The 23,236-nt window shown below is 33.9% G+C and overlaps 4 protein-coding genes across 4 annotated transcripts; 2 read left to right on the forward strand and 2 right to left on the reverse strand.

The window, feature by feature from the left end:
- Positions 1 to 50: 50 nt before the first annotated feature.
- LOC130629027 (ras-like protein RAS1) lies at positions 51 to 6,097 on the reverse strand. Its single transcript, XM_057442121.1, has 10 exons — positions 5,997 to 6,097; positions 5,878 to 5,926; positions 4,970 to 4,998; positions 4,645 to 4,694; positions 3,195 to 3,229; positions 3,016 to 3,118; positions 2,363 to 2,402; positions 1,757 to 1,875; positions 1,626 to 1,667; positions 51 to 992 (listed from the first exon to the last, which is right to left on the reverse strand). The coding sequence occupies exons 1-10, from the start codon at positions 6,043 to 6,045 to the stop codon at positions 924 to 926; spliced, it is 585 nt and encodes a 194-aa protein (XP_057298104.1). The 5' UTR covers positions 6,046 to 6,097; the 3' UTR covers positions 51 to 923.
- A 4,494-nt stretch (positions 6,098 to 10,591) lies between these two features.
- LOC130629026 (V(D)J recombination-activating protein 1-like) lies at positions 10,592 to 12,034 on the forward strand. Its single transcript, XM_057442120.1, has one exon. The coding sequence runs from the start codon at positions 11,057 to 11,059 to the stop codon at positions 11,990 to 11,992; it is 936 nt and encodes a 311-aa protein (XP_057298103.1). The 5' UTR covers positions 10,592 to 11,056; the 3' UTR covers positions 11,993 to 12,034.
- Positions 12,035 to 13,608: 1,574 nt separating this feature from the next.
- On the forward strand, positions 13,609 to 16,415 carry LOC130629024 (uncharacterized). Its single transcript, XM_057442117.1, has 7 exons — positions 13,609 to 13,716; positions 13,925 to 14,127; positions 14,211 to 14,577; positions 14,770 to 14,882; positions 14,964 to 15,153; positions 15,263 to 15,406; positions 15,529 to 16,415. The coding sequence occupies exons 1-7, from the start codon at positions 13,617 to 13,619 to the stop codon at positions 15,699 to 15,701; spliced, it is 1,290 nt and encodes a 429-aa protein (XP_057298100.1). The 5' UTR covers positions 13,609 to 13,616; the 3' UTR covers positions 15,702 to 16,415.
- Positions 16,416 to 18,436: 2,021 nt separating this feature from the next.
- LOC130629023 (uncharacterized) lies at positions 18,437 to 23,116 on the reverse strand. The gene is made up of 2 exons (XM_057442116.1): positions 22,921 to 23,116; positions 18,437 to 22,348 (listed from the first exon to the last, which is right to left on the reverse strand). Exon 2 carries the CDS (start codon positions 22,294 to 22,296, stop codon positions 18,484 to 18,486), a length of 3,813 nt encoding a protein of 1,270 aa, XP_057298099.1. The 5' UTR covers positions 22,297 to 22,348; positions 22,921 to 23,116; the 3' UTR covers positions 18,437 to 18,483.
- Between the last annotated feature and the right edge of the window lie 120 nt (positions 23,117 to 23,236).

The following is a 23,236-nucleotide window of genomic DNA, read 5'->3' on the forward strand; positions in this document are numbered from 1 at the left end:
GGTAGAATAATCTAAGATTTGAGGAGTCGTGGGATAAGATAATGACGTCATAAGAATGGTTGTATATTATTCACGCGAAACAAAATAACACAACTTGCACGTAATACATATTTCTACAAGGTCATTTAATCAATCAATCAATCAATCAATCAATCAATCAATCAATCAATCAATCAATCAATTAATTAAATAACCGAGCATTTAGAAAATATTAATAAGACCTGGGTTTGTTCTGTACATAGAAGGTACGTACCAAGCTATATTTAATACGTCCAACCAATTACAGTCGAGAATAATTGCAAACATTTTTTTTTTTTTCTACACACGACAAGGTAAATTATTTTAAGACTTATAAAAGTAAATGTTCCAAAAAATTTAAATAAGAAAATGACGCAGTAAGAATGCGAGGAAAAGGGACAAACACTTCTCGGAAGAAAATTAAATAAATAAATGGCAGAATGAAAACGTAAAATAGTATAAAAAAAGTAAAGATTCATTTGTACTGTACGCATGTACTTTTGTTATAAAGATCGCACAATAGTAGAAAAGTATCCTTTCTATGTCGATTAACAGAACGGCAAAGTGTTAATTTACTTCTAGGAAGTTTGGCCAGCGTTATTAGGACCGGCATTAAATGGCAATCGTTTTAAACCAACACGCCGGTAAAAATAAAAAATAACCGGTCATACTATATTTAAAATTTGTGTTGTCTATATTGCATTCAGAACTTAAGTAGGATGGTATGTACAAACTTACCAAAATAAAATATAACAAAAAAATAACCACTGAAAGCGGTTTAATCGCTAACTATTTACAAAACAGTTTATGTGTAGAATACAAAACACATCAGGGAGCAAGTGTCTACGCCGTTGGTGCTTTGTACAAACATCATGTTACGTCGAAACTCAACTTGGACACAAAATTTACAGAATAGTGCACTTGAATTTCGATTTTTTCGAATCACTTTTCTTTTGACCCTCTCTGCGTCGACGCTATGAAAAATATAAAGGAAAACATTAAAAACAAAAAACAAGCAGGTCTGCTGTTATATCGGATTTCCATCTTACATATCTGTGGTACGAAAATGGTTTGGTTACGTAACGGGCCAGTGATTTTCTACGTTATAAGAACTATGAAGAAAGATTCAGCTTATTCGCAATCGCGCTGAAAGTCATCTCGCACAAGCCTTAGGGTCACAATGTTCATCTCAGAGTACTAGATTAGTTTTTGCGGTTACTAATTTACGCCAGATTGATTTTCGCAAATCGATGATTGCGGCATTTTTCGCTAACTTTATTTTTTTACGAATGGCTGCATAGGTTAACAAAAAAGGGAGATCATAAATCAGATCACAAAACGACAAACTCATTAGCGTTTGAAATAACACAAGTCACAACGCAATATAAACAAAAACAAAACTGTCAAAGATTTCCAAAGAATTAAATCTCGCAAAAATATTCACTAATTACTTTGCGTGCACAGAAAGACGCAAATAATAAAAATGAATCTAAAGTGTCACGTCTGATCGGGCAAGCTTTATAGTTTTAATTTGAGGGTTATGCTGTAATAAATACTGCTGATAAATTCCACCTATAAAAAATGTAATAATGCTAAATCATGCTTACATCAGCAATTATTTCTCGCACCAGGGTGAAAAACGCTTCTTCCTACGATAAAAAAGCAACAAGAATATATGAAAAAAACTAAACAAATCATGACAACAAAACACGAAATACACAGAGTGTGAACTACTCACCACGCCCTGTTTGGTTTTCGCAGACGTTTCCACGTATGGTATATTGAAACTCTGTGCTTTCTCGTTTCCGTCTTTCGTCGACACGTCACGCTTCGGTAAGTCGACTTTATTTCCTACCACTAGCAAAAAGAATAAGTAACGTAATTAATATAATCACGATGGTGGTCACAAAGTAAAATCCAAAGATGACGTCAACAACAGAACATTTTGAGAGTTTGGAACTAAGAAAATAACCTGAGATGCAAAAACTCAATTTAAAACATTGAAAAGTTCAAATTGTGTGAATCTAGTATGAAAAAGGCCTACATAATTACTTGTGGATTGTGGAAATTATATTTTGTGGAAGGATTGTAGGCTTGTTGTTAAACCATGCAGATCAAATCAAATTTTAAATGCACAAAACACATAATCCCGATAAGTTACAAAGTTTAGAATGACTTTTAAAAAATCTAAAGTGCAAGTACAGAAAAACTTGTTTACACTTTAACAAGAAGATTTAAAATTGGTCCAAACACCCAATTTAAGGTAGCCCTAAGAGATTCATGCAGGCTGGCTGTATCACCTCGTCTTTGTAAAATTAAAAAGGGAGTTTAAAGTATTACTTACAAACCATTGGTACTGATTCTGCATCTTTTACCCTCAGTGCCTAAAAAATCGAAATATACATTAAACAAAGCATGTTAATTAATTTTTTGAGGAGGCGCTTGTTAAATATTTTGCTTTTTTTCTTAGGAAAGGCGTTAACTTTTAACGCAACAATTGCAACAATTATTTATGAGTGAGTCTTCGATATTTTTGTATCTAGGTCTGGTCAGTATAGGATTATTAATTAAAACAAATTTAGTTTCAGGGTTTTGATGACCTATTCTAGTTAGTTCATGAAAGTCCCTAAAAAATTCTCCAGGCTAACATCCGAAAGATTTGCAGGATTTTTAATAAGTTACTATACCTGCAGTACACGTTCCTGTTAAAAAAAACATGGCCATCTTAACCAGCTTAGTATTTTTTCTTTAATAATTGACCAAGAAATATATAAACCAGTATTCTGTCTGTCTGTTTGAAATACTACAGGACACAAATATTTACAAACTAAATATCAAATGCTATATAGTTTACAGATTTAACCCTCGCACAGATAAATTGCTATTTGATGCTAACAATGCACGAAATATCCATGTGGATATTCCACAGGACAACAACTGTCAACTCTTGATCTTCTAAACTACTTCATTCAGTAACTACAGAAATAAACACTATACCTGCGTTCTAAAGTTATCTATTTCTTGAAAAGATTTTAAACTAGTAACAGCGAAGACACAAAGGAAACCTTCTCCAGTTCGCATGTAGTGTTCTCGCATGGCACTAAAAACAACAACATTATTTATATGCATTTAAAGAAGAGAGTGGATAAACACATAACAAAGACTTAACATCAAACCTGTATTCCTCCTGACCTGCAGTATCAAGTATATCCTAAAAAAAATAATGTATAAAAAAATTTGGATCATGGTTGTGACTAAAAGCTCTTCTTCAATTTTCAGTGTAGGTTACCCAGTTGAAGAGTAAAAAAAAATTCTGCGAAGTTGCAGTGACTCTTACGTCCAAAGCTTAAAACGGTGATAATTACCTGATTTTCAGGCGAGCTGTGAAACAAGAGTTCGTTTAAAATACCTGAAGGATAATATCTACCTCTTGCATGAGCAAAATTATAGTGGAAAAACTTTTTATGTTACTTTTTTTCACTGTGATTATACATGGCAGATTGTCCCTTCACATGTCAGGTAGGGTGGTGACTTTCCCTTCTTACAATAGGTGGCCAAAGAATGAAAAAAATTACCATTTTAGGATATGGTAAGAGAATACAGGAGGTTTTAGGGAGAAACATTAGTAGAAAATGCTAAAATGTACTAAAACAGCATATTATAGGAGCTAACTTGAAGTAATTATCATTTTTTTTATCATCTTAGCAGAAACAATTTCAGATTTTAGAAGAAACCATTATTCTGGATTTTATTTTTATGTTACTTAGAGGATTTAAGCAGGCGACCATTTATAAATTACAGTTTATATAGATTGATGGTAGTATGCTGTGTAGTTAGTGATGTGACAAGCTCGAATATGAGAGGGTTTACAATTTGCTATACATGCAAAATTAAACATGTACACAAAAATTTATTTTCACTCCCAGTGCTCGAATCAGCAGGTCACAATTCACAATTTGTGAAAAAATGCCATCTTTCCAAATCTTTCTGTGAAATAATATTTAAAACTGTAAATCCCAGTTTTTACCCAAATCATTTTTATTAGCTATTTTTGGAATGGTAGTTGCCAGACCTCAGCTGCAAAGAGCTTTTCTCTACAGACAGCAATTTTTTACAAACAAACTGGATATTTGTAATTCAAACTTAATGTGCATGACAGTCCTCACCAGTAATGGCGTGTGGCCACACACACCGCGAAACGTCCATAAAATAGCTCACCCGAGCTTATTATTACATCGCATAAAAACTAAAAATTAGTTCTATAAAATAAAATTTAAATATTTCTGCAGAAAGTTTAATTTATTTTCAACAGAGTTTAAAAGAGACAGGTGCGCATAACTTTTATTCTCAATTTAAAACTTTCCCCACATATCTCTGGCATAAAAAAAAGTTTAAAAAAATGCAACCACACACTACTGCACACCTTGACATGTGGTTATGACACGCCAAAATATTCTGAAATTAGATATGGCATGCAACAAACCACATGGTATTACTTTTCTGTCTGGCGAGCTCTGCATGACTTTTTTCTGAAAATCTACAGGCTAATTAAACTACACAGCCAACTTAGAGTAACTTGAAACAGTTCCGTTTTAACTTTATACAAATTAAAAAAAAAAATCCTACCAGTATACAAATAGAGCCATCCACTACAACTTGCTTGATATAGGAGTCCTCTAAAAATTGAATTTTCTTACTAATGACTAAAATTTTGGCAAACATATTCATATTTCTCCGGCTGGACAACATTTATGTGGGATAAAAAACAAACAAAAGGATTTCAGGAGTTTAAACAAACTTGTTCAGTCAAGGTTTTGGAACAATTATCATAGTATGGGGTAATAACAAACAAAATGGTAGCAATAAATCTTTGGACACCTTACTAACACTTTCTATTTGCCACATTTTAAGCTGATTTCATGTAAACAAGCAACAAACAAAAAAAAGTTACCGATGGTTGGGTCATAGTCTTCCACGAAACTAGAAAAAAGAAATAAAACAAAATGAAAGACACATGTGATACGTATCACAAATGCATCAATCTTGCATTTATTTGAATTTTGCTAATAGATAGTAATAATACAATTAGTTTTAAGGGCAACTGAATTACGCGAAAGCCCAAACTGATCTTGTTCCTAATGGCTATTTACGCAACACAGTCCATAAACATGCAGAGCATGAGTTCTCCACAAGTAGGATGTTAAAAACTTTCAGATAATTAGGATTATGAAGATGTAGTAATGGGAAAATAATCTAGAAACTGGGATATTAAATTGAATGCAATGGAAATACCTGTTACTATAGTTACTATACTATATAGTTACCATATACTATAGTACTACTATAGTATATGGTAACTATATAGTATAGTAACTACTATAGCTGCTTTATTACATAGTTACCATATACTATATAGTTACCATATACTATAGTACTACTATAGCTGCTATATTATTAAGTTACTATACTATATAGTTACTATATACTACAGTACTACTATAGCTGCTATATTATATAGTTACTATATACTATATTTTATAACAAATTGTGAAAACTTTTTTTGCAAATTTTTGAAGTAGGCTACAACGATAAAATTGAACAAGTTTAATATTAAAATTGCAATTCACACTTATACAACACACACCATGAATCTCACCATGTAAAATGAAGAAATGACAAAATTGTTTTGAGCCATGCTTTTAAACCTGGACAACATTATACATAGCTGTTATAACTCCTAATTTGTAACATACCCTTATTGTAAACAAGGTCTAGAAAGTTTTTGTTTTTGTCCCTACTTTTAAGGCAAGGCTGAAATTAGTGTAATATATACTGTATGTACAGAAACAAATAACTAACTGGTTTTGAATTAGCTGTATTGTTAAAGCGCTTTTTCCAACACCTCCAGCTGAAACAAAAACAGAAGTAGGTTAACAATCTTATAAACAAACTGGTGAATAAAAAGATTATAAATATACCTCCAACTACAACCATTTTGAACTTGGTTGGTTCTGACGATGAAGACATTTTCGTTAAGTGTTTTGTTGTAACTTTTTTTGGAAGTTTTGTGTATTTTGTCCTAAAATTAAAGAATTAATTTTTTCAAGCTTTATCAGTTAAGTTGAAATATAGTTTTTACAATGTGTCTGTGAAAAATCTTGTGCAAGGTGTTTATTCGGAAAGTAAAGGACTAGAAATTATACAGCAAAAATCGATTCACTAGCTAATAAAAAATGTATATTATCATGTGCTATTGAAAAACGGTTAGGAAGATATAAAGGTTTAAAAATTTTGCCGACGTCAGCAAAGTACCTAATAAAAGTACTGAAAATTTTTCTTCTGAAATTCATAAAACCTTTATCATATAGATCTTGAATATTCATCGCAAAGAAGTGGGTAGAAAAAGTAATAGATGTCATGCATGTTATTAGTCGTATTTTAAAAGTTTAAAGTTTTTGATAGGTAATAGAACTGTCACGTTCATGTCAGATTATGCTCCACAGTATGGACCTAGTGAGGAAGGTAAAGATAAATTTTATGATGAGTTAATAGCACTCACATAAATGTTTGTAGACAGTGAACTTGTCATGGTAAGCGGCAATTTTTATGGTCATGTTTGGAAGTCATCTGAAGGTTATAGAGGTGTACATGGAGGCCATAGATTTAGAAGCAGAAATAAGAAAAGGGAGAGATTGCTTGAGTTTATAATGGGAACGAACATCATGGTTTGGAACACATCATTCAGTAAGAAAGAGGGTAGGCTGATAACATATTAGTCAGGTGGTTGTCAGGCACAGATAGATTACTTCCTTGTTAAAAAGTCAGATAAGGTGGTAAAGGGTATGAAGAGTGTGTTTTCCCAGCATAGGTTGTTGGTTTGTGGTATTATCTTGAAGAGTGTTGAAGAAGTCAAGGGAAAGCACAGACCTATCGTAAAGTTTTGAAGTTGAAGAAAGAGATTGTAGCAGTGCAAAAGTTCAGCAGTTGGTCCACAATGGTCAATGTGATAGTGAAAATGTTGAAAGTACTTGGACTACATTGAAGAATTGTCTTCCTGAAGATTCTGATGATACCTGTGGGTGGATGGAAGAACTAGCTAGATGTAGACAAACCTGGTGGTGAAATAATAAGGTTGACAGTGTAAACAGGAAACTATGGAAAGTCAGTAGAAGTCAGGTGGTAGTAAAAATATTTACTTAGAAGCTAATACAAGCTCATAAGCAATTTACAGATGTGATAAGAAGAGAAGACCAGTGCAGAGAGGTGTTCAAGATAGCAAAGCAAATGAGGAAAAGTAATCAAGGGTGTTGCAGGCGAAAATTGTAACAGTAACGATGAAAGTGTCTTGGCTAGCACAAAGGAGGAAAAAAAGCTAACTTGGAAGAGTTATTATCAAAGGTGCTTAACACAGATTTTGATTGGTTTAAAGATAATTTGCCTGATGATGATGTTGAGAAAGGCCAGCTATTCAGATTAAGACAGAGTGGGTAGTGGTGGCTATTAGGAAAATAAACAGCATGGCTGCAGGAGTATCAGGGTTGTTGTAGAGTTGGGAATATTGTCTGGATATACTAGAGATGAGCGTTATACAAGTCTTGCTAATCAAATATAAAGGATGGTGTTATGCGTAGTATAATAGCGAATTGAGAGGTAACTATAGAGGGTTAAAGTTGGTTGATCAAGTATATTATGAGAGTTTTTAAAAAAGTGATTGATAAGTTACTTAGAGAAAGTTATAATAAATTTCTTGACACATTTTTAACTAAAGCTTTCTGCTATTTTTAAATTAACAGTCATAGAGTATATTCCTATATGGAAAAAAAATTGCAAGGTCATAAAATGAATATTTGAACTCTATACCATAATGTCAAAAAAAAAACACAACATGAAAACTAATCAAAAAACAATAACTGATCAAGTAATGAAAGTTATTGAAAGAGTGATTGATAAGTTACTTAGAGAAAGAATTGATATAGATAAGATGCAATTTGGTTTTGTTCCAGGGCGTGGCACTACAGATATTTTTACTCCGATAGCTTCAGGAAAAGTATTTAGGAAAGAGAATCTCTATTTTGCCTTTGTAGATTTAGGGAAAGCTTTTGATAGAGTGCCACGTAAGGTTATTTGGTGGGCTATGAGAAAATTAGGTGTGGATGAGTGGCTAGTTACGATGGTACAATCTATGTACAGCAATGCTAGTAGTCGTGTCAGGATTAACAATTCACTTAGTGATGAATTTAGTGTAAATGTTGGTGTACATCAGGGTTCTGTACTTAGCCCTTTGTTGTTTATTCTAGTCTTAGAGGTGCTGTTGATGGAGTTCAGAACAAGTTGTCCATGGGAGTTATTGTATGCAGATGACTTGGTTCTCATAGCAGAGTTGATGGAAGAATTAGTTGAAAAGTTTGAGAAGTGGAAGAAAGGACTCGTGATTAGTAGCATTGCAGCCAAGTGTGACCTTGTAGTTGAAAAGTGGCCTTGTGGAGTTTGCAGGAAAGGGGTTGGTAGTAACTCAATTTTTTGTCAGACTTGCAAGCATTGGGTACATAAGAAGTGCAGTAGTATTGGTGGAAGGTTAAGAGCTGACATTCAGTTTGTATGCAAGCGTTGCAAAGGTGAGATTATAGAGAATGAAGTATTTCCAGCTTTAATGATGTACAACAGTGGCTCGTTAGAGATAGTTAAGAACTTCTGTTACTTAGGTGATATGTTGGGCAGTGAAGGGGGTGTTGGAAGAAGTGTTACTTGTAGGATAAGTTCTGCTTGGAAAAAGTTCAGAGAGTTACTTCCTTTGTTGACTAGCAGAGTCCTGTCAATTGACGTAAAAGTTAGGTTGTATAAGGCCTGTGTAAGAAGTTTTATGTCGTACGGTAGTGAGACATGGGCAGTGAAGCAGGAAGATCTTGGCTGTTTAGAAAGGAATGATATGAGAATGGTTAGGTGGATGTGTAATGCCAATCTGAGAGATAAAAAGAGTTTAGATGAGCTAAGAAGCTGGCTAAGTATCCATAGAATTAAAGATGTTATCCAGATAAGAAGATTGAATTGGCTGGGGCACTTGGAAAGAATGAAGGAGGATAATTGGGTAAGAAAGTGTAGAGACTTGATAGTTCCTAGGGCAAAGCCCAGAGGCAGACCGAGAAAGACTTGGCAGGAGGTTATAAGGACAGACTTGATACAGAGGAAGTTGAGTTTAGATCTAAAACAGTCTAGATCAGATTGGAAGAGGGCCATTAATATACCCCGTCCAACCCATGCTAGCATGGAAAACAGACGTTAAGCCGAGAATGATGATAATGATGAATAACGGTAAATTAATTCCTAACATGTGTGTGAGCAGTACTCCCAGATATATTTATATCTAGTAAAAATAAGTTTTATCACTGAAAATCTCTCTCATGCAAAATTATTGTGTGTAGATATAAAGACATTCTGCAGAGTTCTATTTCTTTACACTACGTTGATTCTTAATGTTTACATATAAGTTGTGAGTGACTGCAAACTTTTTATTGAATTACTGTTGTTCTGTTTTGCTTCAGGTTGTGTGTCATATCCATCATTGTGAAATTATCTCCCCGGTTGGCATTTTATACTTTTAACCAATTACAGATCCATATTTTTTTTTGGAAAGCTATTATGATTTGAGAGAAAACATACCGTTTACCAGTCAGATCTTTATAAATACGGGGTGGGTTTTTAAAAAATCTTTGATCACAAACTTCAAACCTGAGACATTATGTATTTTTAAGTAAATTTATGCTAATTTAGCTTTACTTTAATTCAGATACTTGTAGTTTGTTTAATCAAAGCCTCTTCTGTGAGAGTTTGACCGTTTTACAAGTCTGTGTTTTCTCTAAACCAGAACTGGTACTGTGACATTGCGACCAGGAGAATAAAATGTAAAATGTTAGCTATTGCTAGTTTTACACGGCTAGACTTATTTACTGTTCTGAAGAAAACAACCTGGTAATTTGTGGCTTTAAACACAAAACTGTGAGGTCACAAAGCCAAAGCCTTAACGCATTGAAGCCCCAAAAAGCCGTAAACCACAAAGCCTGGTTTCGTAGGGTAATTAAGGAATTTTATGCGGCAACTCTTGTGCTAATTTAATGCTGACTTTGCTGTATCCTATCAGAGTAACCCAACTAAGAGACGGAATTCCTTAGTTCTAATGACAACTCATGTTCACACACACCCCTAAAACAGTCCCGTCCAGCCCGCCTGTGTTAACACTTAAAGCTAGCTACCTAGGTCGCTTTTAGAAAAGATTAAGACAGACACACGGACAGACATAAAATTTTACAGAAAAAAGCAACAGTTGTAGCTACGCACAAAAACTGCCATCATGAACCCTTCCATGTTGTGCCCATTTTACTCTGATTGTTTTGCAGTAAACTTTCTGGATAGGGGAGCGTACTTTTATCCAGACTGACTAAAATGCGTAGGAAAAATCAAGGCTTAGTTGATTTGGAGTTAATTGCGATTCCAAATTGCAGGCGTCAGCATTGCGACAAAAGAAGCATGGGCACCGAAATTTCCGACCAATCAAGATACAAATCACGGCTGTTTCAGCTAGCGAGATTTCGGAAACTCAGACTGCGCATGTCAAAAAAAAATTTAAAATAAGGACTGGGGCGAGTTGCGCTTAAAAGTAAACAAATTTTAGGGTAGCTAGCACCAGGTTTAATAGGCATTTTAATCACATAAACCAACTTAAGGACTGGAAACTAAGTGGTTTAAATAAAATATAGTCCTATACCAATAAGATTAATTCAAATACAAAGCTATTCGCTTGTTGCCTAGCTAAAACAAAACAAAAACTTTCAACCTCCATTTTGAAGACTGTGGACACCATGCCAACTTAAAGCAAAATATTTTCAGATACGAAGTTATCCCACAGATAATTTTTATAAAAATCATTCCAAGATAGTTACGAGATACGAATAAAAAAAGAACTGTAGGTGTATCAGTACATTACGAATTGATATTGTATCAAACATTAGGTACTTTTTTTTCAAAATTTTTGTTAAAGTTCAAGATGGCTACTGGGGATTTACACCTAGCTCGGTTGAACAAGCTGTGTCGAATATGTGGAAACACTCTGCCTGGACGATCACATATTGTCCAAGAGCACATAAAGAACTTGGACAGTATTTTCAGAGCTGATTTTTATTCTGATCGGGCAGGCATTCACCCAAAAAAATTCTGTCACTCGTGCTTTGCTACAATAAGTAATGTCCTAAAACGTGACTCAGCTACCGCTATTGTGCCTGTTAAATGGTATACACATAAAGACACCGAGTGCAAAACATGCATATTAAGTGCACAAAAAAAGAGAGGTGGCAAACCTATGAAAAGAAGGGGCGGTGGTAACCCAACACACAAAGCTGTGGATTCCGCAGAAAAAACTTGGACACCCCTAGAACTTAATAAAATTTACAGAAAAACCTCTGAACTTTTTGACTATAGTGGAAACGTTCTCTCAGACATAAATATCAGTGAAGGCAACTGGGAACATCTGATTTGTGCTTTGTGTAGCAATATTTTAAAAAGGCCATTAATGATAAACCAATGTAACCACGTGTTTTGTGCCTTGTGTTTAACAAATTGGTTGGAAAATTCAAATAGATGTCCCACCTGCAGCATCCCAACAACACCCGGGGATGTCTCGCCTGGTTTGTGCATTTCCAGGATTTTAAACACACGAGTTGTCAAGGGAACATGTGGTTGTTCATTTAAACTGCTGTCTGCACAATCGCACACATGCTCTCCAGCATTGTCATTTACAACACTAGAGATGATGCAGTTGAGCCCTTCCAAGCCTGTACCGAAAAAGGTAGAAGAATGCATTGCTCATGTGGTTGGAATAAAAATGCAGCAGTCAAACTTGCCGAATAAAACTGTCCAATTGCCCAGTGGAAGTTCACAAGTAAGATTACTTATGTATGGAGTGGACTCAGTAAAAGTGATTTGACATTGACTTTTTTTAACAAGCAACTGATTTTCAAACGGCTGATAAAGCAAAAAACTTTGATCTTAGCAATTTTAAGGCTGAAATCAAAACTGAAAATAAGTTGCTTTTGTATATGTCTATATATGTGCATACCTAGGTTATCATTTTTTTACAATTCCAGTGAAATGTTTCTTATACACATTTTTTATACAAAAAACAAGCCATAATAAGAACAAGACAAATTTTAAAATGTTCAGAGTAAATAATTAAAAATAATAATAAATATAAGTAAGTGGCTAGAGGGGTCACAGAATATAGGAAGTTTTGGGGGTCAATAAAAACCATTCTATATATTAGGAGATTTACTAAAATTTTGATGTGCCCACCCTAAATGCTAAGGCGTCTACATCGTTAAGTGATCTTATATAAAAAATGTGTATAACTACTTTATACAAAAATACAAAACTATGCTATGTTATATTAAAAATAATGTACACATAATTGTCTGTAACAATATGATAATTTTAATAGTAATATTACATTTTACATAAAACAAATTAATAACATATGTTCCATATTTTAGCCATTGACAATAACACCCATTAGAATTCCTCGCAAGTCTTCTGATGAAACATGTGAAAGGAATGTGCGGAAAAGAGCAAATACAGCCAAGGAGTTAATCCATCTGATGTCTGGTGAAGAAACCCAATCTGTCACAAAACAGACCACAGCACTGCTAAAGTCTATGGAAGAAAGTGACAGAAATACTATCATTAAAAATTTGGGTACAGAAGTCATTATTCCAGCCAATCACATCACAGCAATGAAATCAAATTTAAACATGCCATGGAATCAACTACGTGAAATATCACGTTGGTTGAAAACATTCAACATAAAAATTGAATCAGAAAAAAAAGCAAGAAGTGTCGCTGCTGAATGGGTAGGCCAAGGACTGAGAGTTGAGCTGGCTCCTCTCACCAAATTATCAGTTGGAAACAGGGTATCCGTTATACCTAGGCCCTGGGGGTATCTGTATAATGTAGTTGGCCACATTCTGTATCAACTCAAAAAGCTAGAATGTCACAATTTACTTGTAAAACATAGTTTCATTCCTGACAATGAGATCCATGTTAAAATTGGTGGAGACCATGGAGGAAATAGTTTTAAAATGGCATATCAAATAGGCAATGTTCTAAACCCAAACAAGAAGGAAAACACAATAATGTTTAGCATTTTTGAAGGTAACAAACATTAATGCAATATATTACAAATATGAAAAAAAAAAAATTAAAACTGGAATTTCCAAAATTCTATGCATGTGATGTCTAATTGTGATCTAAAGTAGAAATGATCTAAGTGATCTAAAGTAGAAATCAAAACATTTTTTATATTTTTTTTTTAAATTAGGGAAAGACACAAGAACAAACTTAAGAGTCTGCCTTGAACGGTTTCGACCACAAATAAAAATGCTGCAACAAGTCAAATATAAAGAGTCGATATTCCGTGTATTTATGTATGGCGACTACGAATTTCTGTGTGCAATGTATGGTATAACTGGTGCAAATGGTAAATATTAATTACTTAAGATCTGGGGCAAGTTGCTAGTTGATAATCAAAATTAATTAATTTTTGACCACAAATAAAAATGCTGCAACAAGTCAAATATAAAGAGTCGATATTCCGTGTATTTATGTATGGCGACTACGAATTTCTGTGTGCAATGTATGGTATAACTGGTGCAAATGGTAAATATTAATTACTTAAGATCTGGGGCAAGTTGCTAGTTGATAATCAAAATTAATTAATTTTTACAGAACTTTTTTTGCAACTTCATAAAGTTCCTGTAGTTTAACAATGGGTTTTTACTACGCAGATATGGGAAATGCATAGTTAAAAATGGTTTATTTTTAAAAGTTTCTAATAAAATATGTATACTTTAACATTTGTGTTTAGGGCGTCACAGCTGTTTGTTTTGCAACATTACCTCAAAACTAATGAACATCCCAGTGTTTACTCGCAAGAAATTTAAGAAAAGGTCACTGGCGACACTTGAAGAAAATTTAGCAGATTTCCGTGAAAGTGGTGGGAGCCCTAAAAATGCGAAAGAATTTTATAATGTCATTGACAACATATTTTTTGACATACCTATTGATCAAGTATACATCATATTTTTATGCTTTTCCACTGCAAGTTGATTTAATAATCCCAAAATAAAATCTATATAAACACCTAATTTTAGGTCTGTATTCCTGGTCTTCATATTTCCTTGGGTGTATATCAAAAGATGTTTAAAATGTTTGAGTCTTCTTGCCAAGACTATGATGTAAAAATAGCTCTGCTGTTGGCAACAGAAGACAATGAACTGGATTCAGATTATGGTGACTACATCGAAGTCCTTAAAGAAACAAATGACTTGCAGCAAAAGCTGGAAGATGAAAAAGCCAAATTAGCAAACCAGCAAGATCAGTTAAACTGGCTTGTAATATCTGGTGGCTTACAACGAAATATACTGACGTACGAGAAAAGTATAATAAAAACTGAGAAGAAAATCACAGAATTAGAATTAGAAATCTCAACCTTGGGAAACAACAAAAGAATTTTAGTGGGTATGATCATTTTTATTACCTAAGTAATTTTTTGTGATATTCGCAAATGTTTTTTTGTCTGGAAATTCCAAGAAATTTAATTCCCGAAAAAAAACTTTCCAAAATTATAATTTTCATTCTGATCTTATGATGCAAGCCTTATATTCTCTCCAATCTAAAGCTATGTTTAATAGTTTGTTCATCTTATTTTAGGTGTTGGTCCTTGTGCTTCTTCAATAGATAAAACGCTGCAAAAAATGGGTGTTGAACGTCAGGCCTACCATGGCCAAAGTTTTATCGGCAACCATGTACATAAATTGCTAAAGGTTTGTTAATACTAACAATAATGTAGCAATTTAAAAATAACATATTTAAAGAAAATTAAAAAAACAATCTTGCTCTTATAGAAAGAAAACATCCAAAATTTAACATCCAGCATTAAAGAGATTGTTGCAGCACAAAAGCATGATGACCAGCTTATTCACAGTGTGAATTTAGAAATGGATAAGTACGACATGTTATTTACTTACTTTGCAGAAGTTCATAACATTTACAATTCGGCAAAATATCTGTCATGTGAGGAAATACTGGCTTTAGGTGAGAAACTTGTTCCTTTTTTTAATAATAAATAAGTTTTTTTTAAAATTTCATGTGCCAAAAACAAAACAAAAAGAAAGAATAATATACATATAGTACATAATTCTAGAAATTTCAATTAATAAATTCATGATGCATCTGCGAACTAACTGGCCAAAAGTTAATATTTCACCAAAACTGCATATGCTTGAAGATCATGTCACTGAGTTCATAGCAAAATGGAATGTTGGATTTGGGTTTTATGGCGAACAAGGTAAACAGCCACTTAAATTTGTAACCTGGTAACACCAAAATTTGTGTTTTTTACCAAAATGTGTTATTTTTCAGAAAATGTGTAGCTAGCTAGCTTAAATGTCAAATTATAACATTTTTAAGGTGGAGAAAGCTTGCATCATGAAATCAACAGGATGTCGAGCAGGTACAGCTGCATCAAAAACCCAGTCGAGCGGTTACGAAATACATTAAAGCAACATTTTGTTAATGTAAATCCTGAATCGAGCCAATTAAAACCAAAAATTAAAAAAAGAAAAATTGCACGTGAAGAATAACTTTTAGACTTACAGCTTAGATAGCTAGTTATATCTTTAACTGCATATTAGCATTACTTTGCAAGCTCCTTTAGTCTTTGCATTATTTCAAAGGTGGATCAGCTGGTCTAGAAAGAAAAAGAATTGAACAGTTAATTAGCTTACTACATGCATAGTTCATTTTTATTTGACTTTTTGTCGAGCTTACGTTAGTAGTGTATGAGACGCAGAAACCTTATTTAGAGTTACAGAATTGTTTATATAGAATGTTGTTTAGTGTTGTTATTCTGTGAAATATTAGCTTAGTAAACTACAACAGTTTTAATGCCTACAATAAATCATACAGTAGATTATGTCAAAGAGGGAGTTAAAATTTTCAGGTTTTACACTAACTTTTATTGCCAGAATTCAGCGCTCTAGCATTCTTTCAGAAGTACTGATACAGTTTTTTCGTTTTTCTTACCTTGTAGATGAGCCTTTCAGCTTTCCAAAAATATATAATACACCAGCCACATAACTTCGCAACGTCCACAAAACCAAAAATTAGTTGGAACAAGTTGCCATGTTAATTTTAACAAAAAAAAGTATGCCTTCAAAACTGCCACAGTATTACTCCAACAGCATGCTTGTCGCAAAGGTAAAAGAAAGATTTAGCTTCCAGCGTGTTGAAATGCTTTAAAAAACTAAATTAAATCCACTGAAATAGATTCTATCATGCAAAAGCGATTTCAAAAAGTTAGTTACTTATTTATCATGATTGTTTTTATTTGCGCCCGCCATCTTGCGCCTCAACGTGGCCGTAATTATTGACGCATGCGCAGTCTTAGTTTCCGCTCTGAAACAGCCGTGAAATGTGAAACTAAAAATAGAACCGGCAACCTAGTGCCCCAGCAGGAATAAAAAGGTTGTTAAAAAACGCACTTTATACAAAAATCTATTTGCTGGGAATGAAAGAAAGCAGTTTGAGCAAAAAATAAAACTGCACATATAACAGTAAAAGACAAAAGAAAACTTTAAAATAAAAAAATGAGTTCAAGTTTCGTAACAAACACGCTTTTATATATGAAACATAGATGTAACGTAAAAAACAATAAAAACAACTATTTTTGATTTATTTGTTTTTTTACTCTAAATTTTTAACGGCAAATAACTTGCGCTATACTATAGTCTAACAATCACTTTAAGTGCGATGCTGCTTACAGGCTTTTATTTTGAGAATGTTAATTTTTTTTTCGCAATTGTTTAGATTTTATAAGTAATATTATGACTGAAAACAAGACTAATAAAGAAAGATGTTGGGTCAGTTTAGAAGTTCACTTGTTTCAAACAGCTGGACAAAGTAAAAAGTTATTCATGTGTATAAACACATAGTCAGTATAATACCGAATATGAGGTATGATACCGAGTATGAGTTATGAAGAGATCACACTTTGATCCCGAATTAAAGTAAACGTGGTTTATTTATAAATAAACATGCCGCCTCTCTAGATATAATTTTAAAATAAAAATTTTATCATTAAAAAAATCTGTTTTTTTATAAAAAAGAAAATTAAAAAAAAAATCATTTTAATAAAAAAAAATTATAAGATATTCAACCTCGTTCCCAGGGCATTTTACCTTGCTGATGAAGTTGATAGCCGTAATAACGGCTCCGCGGGCACAAGACCCTGGGGACGATATTCAATAAGATATTCAATGTTTACATTAAATTGCACACAAGTTAAACTTTCCTTTTTCGTAATTTTTTGTTTTTATTTTGAAATTCCAAACCTCGTTTTGAAATTGTATTTCAAAATCTGATTGGTTAGTAAATTCTCATTAGCCGTGTGGTATGGTAGTTGAACTTATTTCAACTACTGCGATAAATGCTGACGAATGAGAGAAAATTACGTATGCTGAACATCCTCGTTCCCAGGGTTTGTTGCCTATGTCAAAGCCGCTAGCGCTTTCATGACGGCTAAACAAGTAATTTTCGCCTTTATGCTCATCAAGCGAGAGCCTTTTTTTCATATGACGGGATGAGTCTTACAGTCGACGCTCGTTATCTCGACCTTCCACGGGGATGGTAAGGAAAGTTCGAGATAGTGGAGCGCGATCGTAAAAAATGTCGAGATAATTAAAGTTTATCAATATCATCCACACATTAGAAAAGTTATTTAAATTTTTAAACCTGATCAGGGATGTATATGTATTTAATCATTTACGCTTTATATCCCAGACTAATGTGTAAAACCGAAGAGAAAATTGTAAACATTCGAAATCTTGATTTTGAGAAATTCGAACGTTCGAATGTTTTCCAGATCGAATTTACTTGTGCGATGAAATTCAAAAATTACAGAAAAGGTCGAGATAGCGTGATATGAAATATACTAAAGAAGGGATCCTAAAAATAGGTCGAGATAAGGAAAGTTCGAGATACGGGTAGTCGAGATGTTGGACGTGTTTTAGCCTACAAGAGGTTTAAAATGCCGAAGGGACCGATGAAAATAGGTGGAGCTGTCCGAGAGAAAAAAAAGCTCTGGGAATGAGGTTGACACTAAATTAATTTTAACATGATAGGAATATGTTTCCTTTTATTAAGAATTCCTGCTTTGAAACCTGATTCGATGGTTTAGGGAGAAAGCGAGAAGAAAGACGTGCGCTTTACAAAGTTGCATCTAATTAACTTGCGCCACGTGACCTTGGAACAGTTGAAAATAGAAGGGGTGATGGCTTGAGCAGCTGCGTACATGTTCGCATCTAATGTAAACGCAGAGTGACATCATTGGGCTCATGTATATAAACAACAGTTACAACAAGATCATCACATAATACGGCATTTATTTTTATTAGACACGTGCGTTAAACAGAAGTCATACGATTCTTGAGTTTGAATAGTCTCCCTGTGGAGTTTTCCAAGAACAGATTCTTGTTTCACAAGCAAATTTTTATATAAATTAAGCGCCTTCTCATGTTTTCCTTCTTGGTGGAAACAATTTGCAATTTGTTTTTCAGTTTCAATTGTATCATACTGTAGCTCACCTAAAATCTCTCTTTGAAGCTTTAAAATTTCTTCCAGCTTTCGTTTTCTTTCCTGAATGTCCAAAGAAAACATTGCAATGTTATATAAAGTTTTTAAAGTATGAGGGTGATCGGGTCCAAGAACAGATGTTTGAAGGGATCTAACGTCTCGTAAAATCTCGAGACCTTCGCTTATTTTTTCACGCTTAAAAAGAGTTTTTGAAACGATGACCTTTGCTAGCAGTAATAATGGGTGACTGTCGCCAAGTTCAGAAGCATTCTGCATCGCTTTCGTTAATGTGTCGTAAACTTGTTCAATTTCGTTTTTTTCCAAGTCATTGATCAATAGACACTCTGCGTGCAGAATCTTTGACTTCACTTTCAAAACATGACATTCCTCTAATTCAGAACCAATCCTCAGTACTTCATTAATATTATCTATAGCTTCTTTCGTTTTACCAAGGTAGAAATAGCTTCTCGCAAGCTCATAATAAGCTCTCAGTTTATAGATGTCATCAGGTTGGTAACATTTGGAATCTGTTATGGTAATCAGCAGGTGGATTGCATCTTGATACTTGCTACAGTCAACAAGACAACTTGCAAAACGAAATTTAGGGATAACTGTTTCTGGTTTAACTTCGCCATGAGTGACTAGGTATTGTTGATAGACATTGTCGTATATAACATGAGCTTCTTTGTAATGACCCATATGCTGCAAGCAAATGCCAATGTTGAGTTTGTGTGTTAAATTAGCTATTGACTTTCTGCATGCACTTAATTTCTCGACTTTCACGTACAATTCGTAGGCTTCTTTGTACTCTCCCAGTTGCAGCAGGCAATTGGCTATGCAATTGTCAACAAATTCATACTTTGTCAGCGTTTCTTTCACATCCATATAAAGATGTAAAGCTTTTCTATAATTTCCTTTAAAATAATATGTTTTTGCAAGTTCAAGTTTGGTATGTCTGACATCAGTATGATCCTCTCCATGCAATTCTATTCTAACCTTTAGAATGTCACTGTATTCTTTAATAGCAAGAGAATAATTTCCTTTCAGGCAAAAACATTCTGCGATATCTATCCTATTTAGCAAAGAGTGATGATTGAAATCGTTTCCTAATTGTTTTCTTTTTTCTTTTATTTCTAGAAGAAGATTTAGAGCTTCTTCAATCTTTCCAAAGCTTTTGAGAGCATTAGCGAGGCAATTATACACATTTAATGTTTCTTGATGGTGATCACCAAGTGTTTTGATGCATTCTGGCAATAAATTATGTAGCATATCTATTGCTTCTTCGTGCTTACCTAGTCTAATAAGAAATATAGATTTATTTCGATGTGCTAAGAAATAAACGACTGCTTTTGTAGGATGGGATTTCCCATATAGTTGAATAGCATTGTCAATCACGGCCAGAGCTCTTTCGTTGTTTGCTAGATAATAATATTCCATTGCTATGTTTATATCTGTTGTAAGTTTTGATTGGTTAAAAATAGGAGTTTTTTCTTTTAATCTTAAATCTTCATATGCGTTTAGAGCCTCTTCATTGCGGCCAAGACGTGAATAGCAAAACGCAATGTGATGTTGGACATCAGTAGCATTTGACAGCTTTGTACCTGGTATAGCACTGGTAATTTCTTTCATCTGGAAGCAAATATCTAACGCTTCTCTCCATTTCCTTAGGTTAATCAAGGACAGAAGAATCAATTTCAAGGTATCGAAAGTAGTTTGGTTTGGTTCGTGTTGATCTTGAATAATACATTGCAGAAAGTCTAAAGCTATATCATCATTGCCAACATTGGTCAAAGCAGCCGCAAAATAATACTTTAAACGAGCAAGGAACTTTCGCACTACAATGTCATCTTTTGATGTGTGAAATATTTGAATGATGTGATGCAGCCACAGGGATCCAAAATTAACATGTTCCACATTTTCTTTTTCGTCAATTATACATTGAAATGCATTGAAAAGTACTTCCAGGAATTGATCACTTTTAGCCAAAATTTTAGATAATTCTCGAACAACTCGCTGTACCAAACCATGAACAGTTATGTAGCATTCTCGTGTAAGATAATTGCGATGAATTTGGATAAGTGAGAACTGCTCCAATGACTTCATGGCATCTTCTATGTCTTCAATACTGTAACAATCAAACAAATTAAATAATTGCTTTTCAATTTTTAGACCGTCCATGAAAGATAGTATTCCCATGAGATCATTTACAATGTTATTCTCACACTGTTCAAGAGAGTTCAACGTCATCATGATGGCACTGTAGAAGTTGTGTTTGTACATAACATCATCAGAAGCAAATGACAACAATCTATGTGCTTGTTGTTGTTCTTTAAATTTCTTAATATACTCCTTGGTTGTGATAACATGATGTTTCATAAAGTTTATGCTTTGCTGCAGAGCTAATGGAAAACCTTCTAACAATTCATACAGTTCGTTTAAGTTATCGTTATCTTCGATGAGTTCTTTAGGCAAGTAATTGCGAATGAGCTCTGTAGATTCTTCTTTTGTTAACGTTGTGAGGCTCATTTCATTCACTCTTTGTCCCCATTTAGACAATCTTGACGTGATCAGGATAGTCGAATTCGATGCAGGCGATGAAAACGATTTAGGTAACACATCCAAAATCGTTTCATGTTCGTCAGCGTTATCGAATACAAACAATATTTTTCTGTCTAAAAATTTGTCGAATATTTCTGCTAACAAAAGTTTAACATCAAAAGACTGCTCGTGATCTAAAAGTTTCAAATGTCTTGCTAGACCAGCAACTGATGTTTTTAAAGCTTCAATTCCATTTGCGTTTAACCATATAATGTTATTATCATAACTCTCTGAATATTCGTAACAATAAAAAAGCGCAAGAGAAGTTTTTCCTGTGCCTGGTAATCCAGTTATAACAGTCGGGATTCTAGAATCTGATGATAACATGGAATGTAGCTTCACTACATCCAGCTTTCTTCCTGTAAAAGAAGGAATTAGCGACACCACTCCGAAAGAAATACCGCCTTTGAACGGAGTCTCAAAATCAAGGAGGGCTTTTGCAAGCTCTAAAACTTTTTCATTTGACTTTTCTAAATCTTTCTCTTTTAGTTTCAGCAATGCTGAAGTATTGTTATCAAGGGGCATGTTAATGATCTTTTTCACAAACTTCAGGTCACAACCTAAGGCGACCATTGAATTACCAATGTCGTTTAGGAAGTCATGATATTCAACATCCGTTTTCTTCAATCGATTGTGCATTAGTTTATTTCTGCTAAGCTGTATTCGAACAATATGAGCGGAATCCGATTTATCAGTGTTTAACGGTGGATTATGCCATCCCGTTTTTGGTTTTGGTATTTTTCTCACAAATCTGAGCAAAGCTGCCAAGAGACTAGCATCATAAGTTGTAGGATCAGATTCTACAGCACCGTTTGGATATACGATTTCAACTTGATATGGAAGTAATTTAGATCGTAGATTCTTCTCTTCTTTCCTGAGAACATCTTGAAATGTCAATGGTCCAGTTTTATAGGGAGCTGTAAGATATTCTCGAAGTGTGTTGAGTGACTCGTCTAACAATTTGTGTAACCGAAGACCTCTCTCTTCATCTTCTGTAATGGTACTCATCTTCTCGCTTTTGGTAAAAGCTCTGAGCTTAGGTAATCGCCATGCAGTCTATCTAAACATTTGAAATTTATTTAATTCAGAAGTCATATGATGCGCTTTAAGCCAATTATAATGACGTTAGATAAAACAGTTATCAAGGGATAGTGAGTCATTTTTATGGTAAACTCTTTCTACTATTAAGGTCGGTTTATTCAAGGAAATTCTTTAGTTTATTTTCAACCAAAAGGTGTTTCAAAAATTTAAATTTCCTTTTAAATAGACGAATTGAAGTTTCCTCATTGTATAGAAATACAAAATTTCTAGAGCTACATTATTTTGTTCTGAGTACGTTTTGAACACTCTTGACCCCAGAGCTCTTTGAGATAAACCTAGATTGTAATTTCCAAGAGCTCTGGGGACGAGAATGCGTTTTGAATAGTTCCTTAACATGTTCCTAATTTTTGGCGAAATCTCAGCCTGAACGTTCTTTTACAGTAGCTTCTTATAAAAAGTCGTATAAAGGTTTTTTTCTATAAGAGTTTAACTCTCATAAAAATTTATGTCTACTTCTATTAATATTGTCAAGCTAACTCTAAGAATGGCTAAGCGTTTGTAAACAATATAGTTATTATTTGTGCTACTTACCACAAGTTTTGCAACGTTCAAAAGAAAATTCTCACATCCATATCTATCTTAAAGTAGTCATCGCTACAATAAACGTATAAAAAATTCTTGTTTGTACGTAATTCCTACTTAAAAATAACGCTCTCCTACTTAATTGAAACATCTAGTTGCAAATTGCACTAGTAGTTGGAAGCTCTACGCCGGAGAGCAAACCTTACACCGGAGAGGTTATTAATTAACAAGAAAACAATGACTTTGTTTATAATGACGGGTACGTACATATTGACACGTCACAGTACGCACGGCCATTTAAATCGGAGGAAACCTAGAAATAAAG

The sequence above is a fragment of the Hydractinia symbiolongicarpus genome, chromosome 15 (genome assembly GCF_029227915.1).
Source record: "Hydractinia symbiolongicarpus strain clone_291-10 chromosome 15, HSymV2.1, whole genome shotgun sequence".
NCBI classification, from domain to species: domain Eukaryota; kingdom Metazoa; phylum Cnidaria; class Hydrozoa; order Anthoathecata; family Hydractiniidae; genus Hydractinia; species Hydractinia symbiolongicarpus.

Coding starts and splice junctions, on each gene's coding strand:
- LOC130629027 (XM_057442121.1), bottom strand. CDS start 6,045: ATGTCTTCATCGTCAGAACCAACCAAGTTCAAAATGGTTGTAGTTGGA. Junction 5,927..5,996: donor CAAAATGGTTGTAGTTGGAG/GTATATTTATAA, acceptor TTTTTGTTTCAG/CTGGAGGTGTTGGAAAAAGC. Junction 3,119..3,194: donor GCAGGTCAGGAGGAATACAG/GTTTGATGTTAA, acceptor TGTTGTTTTTAG/TGCCATGCGAGAACACTACA.
- LOC130629026 (XM_057442120.1), top strand. CDS start 11,057: ATGGCTACTGGGGATTTACACCTAGCTCGGTTGAACAAGCTGTGTCGA.
- LOC130629024 (XM_057442117.1), top strand. CDS start 13,617: ATGCTGCAACAAGTCAAATATAAAGAGTCGATATTCCGTGTATTTATG. Junction 13,717..13,924: donor TGGTATAACTGGTGCAAATG/GTAAATATTAAT, acceptor ATTTGTGTTTAG/GGCGTCACAGCTGTTTGTTT. Junction 14,128..14,210: donor TTGACATACCTATTGATCAA/GTATACATCATA, acceptor ACCTAATTTTAG/GTCTGTATTCCTGGTCTTCA.
- LOC130629023 (XM_057442116.1), bottom strand. CDS start 22,296: ATGAGTACCATTACAGAAGATGAAGAGAGAGGTCTTCGGTTACACAAA.